Below are 9,107 nucleotides of genomic sequence, written 5' to 3' on the forward strand. Positions count from 1 at the left end.
TCTTACTTATCTTTGAATCCCCTGGGCCTGGCTCCAATGTTTGGCATGTAACAGGTATTTGATAAATGTTTATTGAATAAATGTAGGAATGAAAAAATCTCATGAGCATTTAAAGCAAGAGTCTCACAGAGAGTTAGCATACAGCAACCAGGTAGCAACAATCCCTCTTATTAGACCCACGGATCTTAGAAACTGATAAGAAATAAAAGCAGAACTAGAAGGTGACAAAGGAGGCCTGGGTGAAATACTCTGATGATGTAATTCATGGTACTTTACAAGTACCTTCACGTCCAGCAGGGCATGGTGGCACATGCCTGTCATTCCCGCACTCTCAGAGGATGAGGCAGGAGGATCACAATTTTAAGTGAGACCTGGGCAACTTAGATAGACCCTGTCTCAAACTGAAAAATAAAAAAGGGCTTGGAGAGCAGCTCAGTGAGAAGGCCCTGGGCTCAATCCCCAGCACTGCATTAAAAAAATAAAAAGCCTCGGGGCTGGGGATTTAGCTCAGCGGCAAAAGCGTCTGCCTGGCAAGCGCAAGGTTGTGAGTTTGGTTCCCGGTACCGGAGAAAAAAAACAAAAAACCAAAAAAAAACAAAAAAATAAAAAGCCTCATCAAAACATAGGAACTTCCTCCTCTCATGTGAACCTTCTTGTCTAGTACCTATATAAATACTAAGAAACTGCCAGAAAACTACCTTGCCCACAGGCCACCCAGACACATGGCAGCTAGGAGAAACACCTGAGTCAACTTCCCACGTAATACTTCAGCCACCAATGTTTCTCAAAGTTGCATCCAATGCTCACTAGTAAGAACACAGGGGAGCTGGTTATAAATAAATCCTCACCCTAGACCTATCTAGAATCACTGTGTAGAAAGCCAGGAATGTACATCATTACCAAAGTTCAAGGGAATCTTTCACAAAGAAAGTTCAACAATAACTGCTCTCTGCATCCCTAGTCTCTTCGTGTCCACTTGGCCAGTTACTGGCAGGAAAGGACTATTTGAGACAAGACATTCTCAATACAACAAAAGATACAGCACAAAAAAATGGGACCGAGACTATAGCACAGTAGGAGAGCATCTATCTACTAGTCTAACATGCAATAAATATCCTGCACTCCAAAAAAAAAAAAGACATGAAAGACTAGGAGAAAATGAAAAATCTGGCTCCTCTTACAGAAGGTATTTCATGCCAGGCATGGTGGTGCATGCCTGTAATCCCAGCTCTCGGGAGGCTGAGGCAGGAGGATCACTGCAATTTCGAGACCAGCCTGGGCTACAAAGTGAGCTCAAGACCAGCCTGAACTGCACAGAGAGACCTTGTCTCAAAAAGATAAAAACAAAAAACAGATGGTATTTCAATGAGGCATGACAATGAGGTAACCACTGAAAAGTACAGGAAAGACCGGAAAAGTGAGTCAGTGGTCTAATAACATTTTTTATATATGAAAATAAGAAGAAGCAAGAGAAGAAAATGCTGAACATGGTAGCACATGCCTGTAATCCCAGCACTTGGGAGGCTGAGGCAGGAGGATCGCTGTGAGTTCCAGGCCACCCAAAACAATATGGCGAGAACCTGTCTCACAAAGAAAAAAAAAGGGAGAGAAGAATGTTGGCATATCCAGACATCTGCCAAATTAAAACCAATATCCAACAGCATTATTTCCTGATTGGGATAAAAAACAAGCAGATACTTTAGGCGAAGATTGGGTCACAGTTCTCACAACCAACTCCATGCAATGAAAATTCTACTAAAAGATAAATGAGCTACAGCTGAGACTGTCTTTCACTCTGGCTATTTCAAAACATGGACAGGAAGAGTCTCTCAATGGTCACAACAGATATATAGGAACTATGTCAATGAGACCTCAAGGGAACACAGGGCCACCAGAGAAGAAAGGAAAAAGGAAAGGCAAAAGTTCCATCCGTCAGTCACCATGATCCAATCACACTTCAGACAACTAACATTCATATACAGTAGTTAGCTCTGAGTGAATTATACTATGGCATGCCTTTTCTTACAGTAACTGTTCCTCCTACCAGTGGACACTGCAGAAAGGTGCAAAAAGAAGCAACCAAGCCAAACACAAGATTACCTACACTCACACAAAGATATTCATTGAAGAACTCAATTTGTCAATTTGAGTATGTGTTTGTGCGCGTGTGCGCACACGCCAAGGATCAGACCCACTGCCTCATGTATGCTAAGCACACACTCTACCACTGAGCGACATGACATGCCAAGCCCCAAAGCTAATGTTCTGAAATGCACTCAGAGGGTTGGGAAAGGAGAATAGGTTTTACTAGAATGATGAGAATAACTGCAGTCAGGTCATGATCATCTAGAAAGGTTTCATGAAAGAGAATCTTCAGAGGAGTATTTACAGAAGGAAAAAATCCAAAGCAAATCCCACAAAGACTAAGGAGGTAGCAAACTGACAAAGACCCAGGGACCCTATGGATCTTCCACTGAATAGAAGCCAGCAACATATGGTTATTTTAAAGCACACGCAATGCTGGGTTGTAATACCAGGTGTGTGACACGAAAAGGCTGTGAAGAAAAGCTTTCCTCTTGGCTTGGTCTGAGTTAGACCTCCGGTAAGAGTTACAGCATCCAGTTTTGCATGCAGTGCATTTCAAGGGTATACAGGTATGGGCAGGGATCCAGAGAAAAGCGACAGAAATGATTAGATAAATGACTTCTAGTAGGTATCAAGAAAGGCAAAGAGAGATAAGGCTTGTCAGTTTTTAAGTTTGAAGTACAATCTTATTAGTCATCTGCCAGTTTTGTTCAGTTTTGTTCAGCTTCTCTGTTTTAAGTGATCCCATAGTTATTCAGTGGAGTAAAATGTTTTGTTTCCATGTGGCCCAGTTCATGCAGACAGTTGGGATAGGAAGAAGTAAAATTATTTTCTCAGGTTCCTGAAGCAGGCCATGAGCAAAATAAGCATCATAATTTTAAATCCCAGTGCTGTCCATGGATTGTTTAATCCACCAATCCACACCACCTCTCTTTATGATAGATGCCCCTGAAAGACTGCAGCGATGAAAGATGGGGAAATTCTCTGCAAATTTCCTTTGGGGTCAGAAATAAAGTGAGGTAAAGAGGAATGTCATGCCTCACTGCTGAGGCCCATATAAACATCATCTTCTTGAGGCCCCCTGGAATGATGACACAGGACACAGTCCATCTGATAAATTTTCAGCAGATGGCTGGATCCCTCATTGTACCCATTACCCACCAACAGCAATTCCAAGCAGGAACAGTAATCAGCACTCCAGACAACAGATGGGGAATGAGGAGGTGTGTCTGGTCTGAAGTCAAGGGGGAAAAATAGAAAGCTTAGTTCTCAATTACACCAGGTTTTCTCTAAAACAAATTCATCACATAGTAACTGGAATTCATCACTGCGTATTCAGTGAATTACAAAAAGTGTCACCAGTAGCTCAAGATTTTTTGAGTATTTGCCATTCTACCCTTTTAACAAGGATAGCAGAAGCCAATGAACTCATACCAGGTGAGCTGTATTTGGTGGATATCAAACTTCTCATATATTATAGACAGAAAGATAGCAATGGCAACTGTAAAAAGGAATGGGGCTCGGTATTACTGTCAAGTATCAGTGGCTTTTAGCTAACTGGTCAATAGCATCAATTATTATTTGCCAAATCTTCAGCCTGAATGCACACTATTTTATGTGAATAGACAATGAAGGTTAAATGGTATATACTGTGACTACTAAGTTTATACTTAACTAGATGTTGGTACAGATACACAGAACAGACAGGAATTGGACAATTAAACAAGACATCCAAAATGCGATATAGGCATTGAATTCTTCAAACAAACGCAACATAACTGGATTCAAGGAAGATAAAAGTGCTACTAAGTGAAGATCATCAATCTTTACAATCAGCCGAACTAGCATTTTAACCCTTCTGCTGAGAAATTGCAGATTTTGAAGACTTTGATAGCTATGAGAATATCTTCCTGCTAAGCCCTGATTCCCACTGTTGCAGCTCACATATAAAAACCACTTCTGCCAATGACTTGCTGGAAGATTTTTAGTAAACAGCACCATCACACAGTAAATTCATTCCTGTCACCCATACCTGCCAAAATCACAGGGAAAAGAGGATTGACTGGCCACACTCAAAGAAAAACTTACTGATATAACAGATAGTCTCACCACTGGTATTTAGCAAGGGGTTTAATAGTGGTGTACTAACCTTGGTGCTTGCTGATCTTGAGAACCCTTAAACATTTCAGGCCAGAGCTGAACTGTGAGATGGTGATACTTCAGTCCTACTGTCTACTGAATTACTACCTATCTACAGTCCCAGGACCTCTAAGAAATTAGATAAGACCAAAAAGAAACCCAACAGCAGGACTAGTAATCAAAAACAGAGTAATTCACACACAAGTACTGCCCTTCCTTATGCTACTACAGTTGGCAGTCACCCAAAGGCAGCATGGCTATGACAAGGGTCTGTGTAACAAGGCATTTAGAATGAATTTTTCACAGACTGAAAAAGGGGAGATGGGAGAACTAATCAGTTTTCCTGCAACTCCTCTACTTCCTGGCCTAAAGCAATATTGCCCTTGTTATAAACTTACACTGACTCTGAGGAAGAAGGCATTTCTGCAAAGCCAAAACTCAATCATCCAGTTGGGGGAGACACATCAGAAATGTCTCTCACTAAGATAGTCCTTTCATTTCAGCTAATATCTCCCTTTCCTTATCAGGACTTCTAAACTCCTTAGAATGTTCTGCTACAGTATAGACTAATTAAGATAATTTACTTGCCAAAGCATTTTTTATACACAGTGTCTCCTCTTTAGAAACAGATAGTCACAGGAAACATTTTGACATTTATTCATCTAGGCCTAAACTGATTTACCATAACCCTAAACAAGATAATGTACATGACAGTCCCTTATAAGCAATCAAGTCCTAGGTAAATGTAAGTTATTATTAACTTTACATGTTATCGTTAGTCATTGTTGCAATCAAGTCAGAAAATTGTTTCTTACCGTATGCTACTATTTTAAAAAAACTCACATTAACTTTTTAAAAATCTATATATCCCTGGTTCTGGAGAACAGCTACAAAGGAAGTATGGAAAGTTGGATTCATCAAAGCCTATGTGCACTAAGAGGCCAGAGCTTACCACTTAAATGATACAAAGCAGTGACTTAGGGGTAAATAGCAAAGGAGTAGAATCCTGGTGGGACTCAAAAAATTCCTCAGCATGGCTCTGTTCTCTGCCCCCACCCTATAGCCTCAGAGTTTAAGTGAAAAACATTAGAAAGATCACAGGTGACAGGATTCAGAACATAGTCCCCAAACATCCATCTCTTCCTCAGGCGCCATCATCCGCTATGTGTCCCCAAGGGCGATCTGGTTGAGTTTACTTCAAAAAGGAAGACACATGGAGGAAAAGACGAAAAATAGATTGGTTACCCTGAGATCAACAGAGAAGAAACTAGTTTCCTTTAAATGCACAAGGAGGTCAAAAGCCTTTCCGAACAGCTCGGTGTTGCACCCCCACCTACTACTTATGGAGAAAAGAATCATAGAACATAGACTGTCAAGAGCTACGAGTGCAACTCTCTCATTTTACAGGTAAGCACTGGGCATGGTGTTGCACATGCCTGGGGAGGATCCTTGTGCGTTCAAGACCAGCCTGGGCTACAAAGTGAGGTCAAGGCCAGTCTGAAGTGCGTAGGGAGACCCTGTCTCAAAAAGACAAAAAATAAACAAACAAACGGATGAACAAACTGAGGCCCAGGAAAAGTCCTTTCCCCAAAGCCATACAACTAACACATGCCAAAACTAGGTCTACTGAGTCTTCCAAAAACCTCTAAATATCTTCCATCTAAAACCCATGCTACTGCCAGGTTTGACATCATATGAGCAGCAGGCCCAGTGAGGCTGAATTTAGTCCTTTGTTGACCTTCTTGATATGTGGTTGCCAGAGACCTGAAGACCCCTTTGTAGAAGAGGCACACTCTGACCCTCAACACCTGCCATCCTAAAAAAGCACTCCTGTCCTGACAGCCTCACACAGCAGTAGCTGAGATGTGTTGTTTCCTCTCATTAACAAAAAGCCCATTCAGAAAAGAAAGAAAGAGGACTGGCTCAAATTTACACAGAAGGTCTAGCTGGGACAGCCCTGGACTTCCTGTGAATGGCATCATTTCCCAAAAAGTCCTCTCTGAAAAAAATGCTCCATTCCATGTTTCAGCCACCCAATCACTAATAGCCTCCTTATTACACAGCTTACCACACCTCTTTGCCACATGTGCAAGACAGCAATGGGCCACAGGTCATTCACATTTTACACATGGGGAAAGAGGCGTACAATCAAAGGAGTTCCTAAGAACACAGAGCTAGCAAGTAAGCATCATGCTCATCTGCTTGGGCCTTCCCATAGGTCTGCCCCACCACTCACTGCCGCCCCCACCTTGGGATTGACAGCTTGCAACTCTAAAAATGGGTGGGTTTGTCTTCCATCCCAGATGCTAATTCATCTTTTGACTATAGGCAAGTGACCTTCCATCCCAGAGCCCTGCCAGGGCCATAAAATGGAAAACAATACTCTCAACCTCTTGCCCCATACAGGGTTGTCATAAGTCTCTTAAGAATAACCATCTATAGCCGGGCGTGTTAGCACACGCCTGTAATCCCAGCACTCCCTGTAATCCCAGCACTCAGGAGGTTGAGGCGGGAGGATCTTTGCAAGTTCCAGACCAGCCTGGACTACAAAGTGAGCTCAAGGCCAGCCTGAACTGCAGAGCGAAATCCTGTCTCAAAAAGACAAAAATAAATAAATAAATAATAAAAAAGAATAACCATCTACAAATATAAAAACAATAAAGATATTAAATGACAGGTTTCCAAACTGCCCCTAAAAACACACCAGGCTTTCCACAACCCGAAATCTAAATGACTGCTTTCCCCTTCTCCCCTTCCTCTTCCTCTTCCATGATCTTACAGCTTCACAACATCTCTCTAGCCGGATGTGGTGGTACACACTTGTAATTCCAGCACTCTGGAGACTGAAGCAGGAAGATCACTGTGAGTTCGAGGGCAGACTGAACTAAAAAAGTGAGTTCAAGGCCAGCCTGAACTGCAGAGTGAGACCTTGTCTCAGAAAGACAAAAAAAAAAAAAAAAAAAAAAAAAACCAGAACATCTCTCTGTACAGCTGAGTACAGAAAGTGTCTCGTTCTTGATCTCCACTCAGATTATTTTTATGTACCTGGCAATTTTCCTATTCGATCCCATTTGCATTCTTAATGTGTACAAACTGGGCAGGTAAAAAAAACAATCAGCTCTTTGAGCACCAGTGGACCATGATCACAGGAGACAAAATGAGTTATAAGATGCAAAAAGTAGATACTGTCTCACCATTGATGGAGATCACAGATCCAATGAGTCAGCCTGAGCCCGGTTTTGAGAGCACCTAGTAGGAGCTTATGGCTGTTGCAGGAACTCAGAATTCAAAGACATATCTCTTCCCCAGAGCATAAATTCCCAAATGAAAGAGTCATTAAGAGAAACCCATAAACGTATTTCCCCAAAAGTACCACAGTGGAGACAAGGAATCTTATGTGACCACCTCCAGGAAAGAGTGTCACCAGGCCCCAGAGAAATTACTGCAAAAGGCAAGAGGGCTGGGCCATGGACCACAGATATGATTCAGAAAGGGCACCTGGCTGGGGCTGGACTTCCTGCTTGTGAAAGGCAGGCCAGGCCAGGGCAGGGTTGGGAAGGGAGGGGCGGCTAGCCTGAGTGCCAGTCATTTCTAGGGTTTGGGCACAAGGTTCCTCGCCTCCACTGTGAGGCTGATGCATCATGAAAAAGTGAAAAAACCCAAATTTGAAATTGGCACAAACAGCCACACATTGGAAAATTATTTTTAAGGATCCCACTTCCCACAGGGATGGGGCGCTTTACACTACTGGTGTCCTGAGCACACAAATGACTCTTATCACTTAGGCTGCCCAGGAAAAAGTCAACAGACTCACATGCATCATGGTGACCAGGTGACAGGGGTTGAGCAGGTAGATGACGGTCCTGGTGGCGAACTTAAAGCCCACCTCCACCCCGAAGGTCAGGCACAGGGCTACTAAGAGCAGATTCTTGCTCAGGCTCTCCTTGCCTTCCTCTGGCCGCTGGGTCACCTGCTGTGGCTGGCTGCCACGGCCACCCCTACCATCCTTCGTCTGCCTCAGGATGAACCGCAGAGCCACCAGGATCTCCAACAGGGCCAGGGTGAGGACCACCACACTTTCCAGCAGCCGCTGCTGCCACGAGAGGAAGGCAGCACAGTCCGGGCCCCCATTGCCTGCAAAACTGGGGTCCACGCCCCCATAGAGCCAGTCCAGGAGACTTTGGTAGCTGTACCGGGACATGATATGAAGTGGTTCCTCTTGACCACTGTGCAGGAAGCAAGAGCGAGGTGGAACAGGACCCTAGAGGGTGGCTGGGGTGGTAGAACATGTAAGGAGGGCACACTCCCACACCTCCCTCCAGACACTGGGGCACCTAGAACGAGGGACAGGAAGCTACACGCGAGGCCCGGGGTAAAGCGCTGGCTCTAACTTGTCCCCACGGCTGCCTGGGGAGCCCCCCGCGCTTCTCCAGTGGCCACCAACGAGGCAGGGTTGAAAGGAGCCGTTGGCCAATCTAAAAGGAAGGAGAGGAAAAAAAGGTCTCAAAGAGGCAATTGCATCGGGAATTAATGAAGCGGGGAGGGGTAACTAGCAGGGAAGAAAAGGGGAACGGGGGCAGCGGCAAAGCAAGCAGGAGTGAGGGGAAGCAGGAGGCCGAGAGGGTCAGAGTGGGGGCTGAGGGGACCCCGCAGTGCCGCGGAAGCGAACCGGGGGGTACAAAGGGGGTGAGAGCAGGGCCGGGAAGGCGGGGAGGGCGACGGGGATGGCAGGGACGCCGGACTCCTCGTCTCACGCACTCCACAGGGGGTTCTCTTACTCGTGCAACCGCGTGGCCGTCTCGACCCCAGCTAGCAACTTCGCCACCGATGGCCCCTCCAGCCAATTTAGAGCCGTCCCGGTCCAGCCTCCCGCCCCCGGGTAC

The 9,107-nt window shown here is 44.7% G+C and overlaps 1 protein-coding gene across 2 annotated transcripts in view; it reads right to left on the reverse strand.

Annotated features, from left to right (window-relative positions):
* Tmem164 (transmembrane protein 164) overlaps nt 1-9,107 on the reverse strand; it is a gene marked incomplete at its 5' end in the record, with an annotated part of 177,224 nt that extends 168,117 nt beyond the window's left edge. Inside the window, 2 exon segments of one of the 2 annotated variants that reach the window (XM_005404659.2) lie at nt 8,039-8,699; nt 9,003-9,107. In XM_005404659.2, the coding sequence (XP_005404716.1) occupies nt 8,039-8,425 (387 nt within the window). 2 annotated transcript variants of the gene reach the window in all.

This window comes from Chinchilla lanigera, unplaced genomic scaffold, assembly GCF_000276665.1.
Source record: "Chinchilla lanigera isolate Chin_1 unplaced genomic scaffold, ChiLan1.0 scaffold00089, whole genome shotgun sequence".
NCBI classification, from domain to species: domain Eukaryota; kingdom Metazoa; phylum Chordata; class Mammalia; order Rodentia; family Chinchillidae; genus Chinchilla; species Chinchilla lanigera.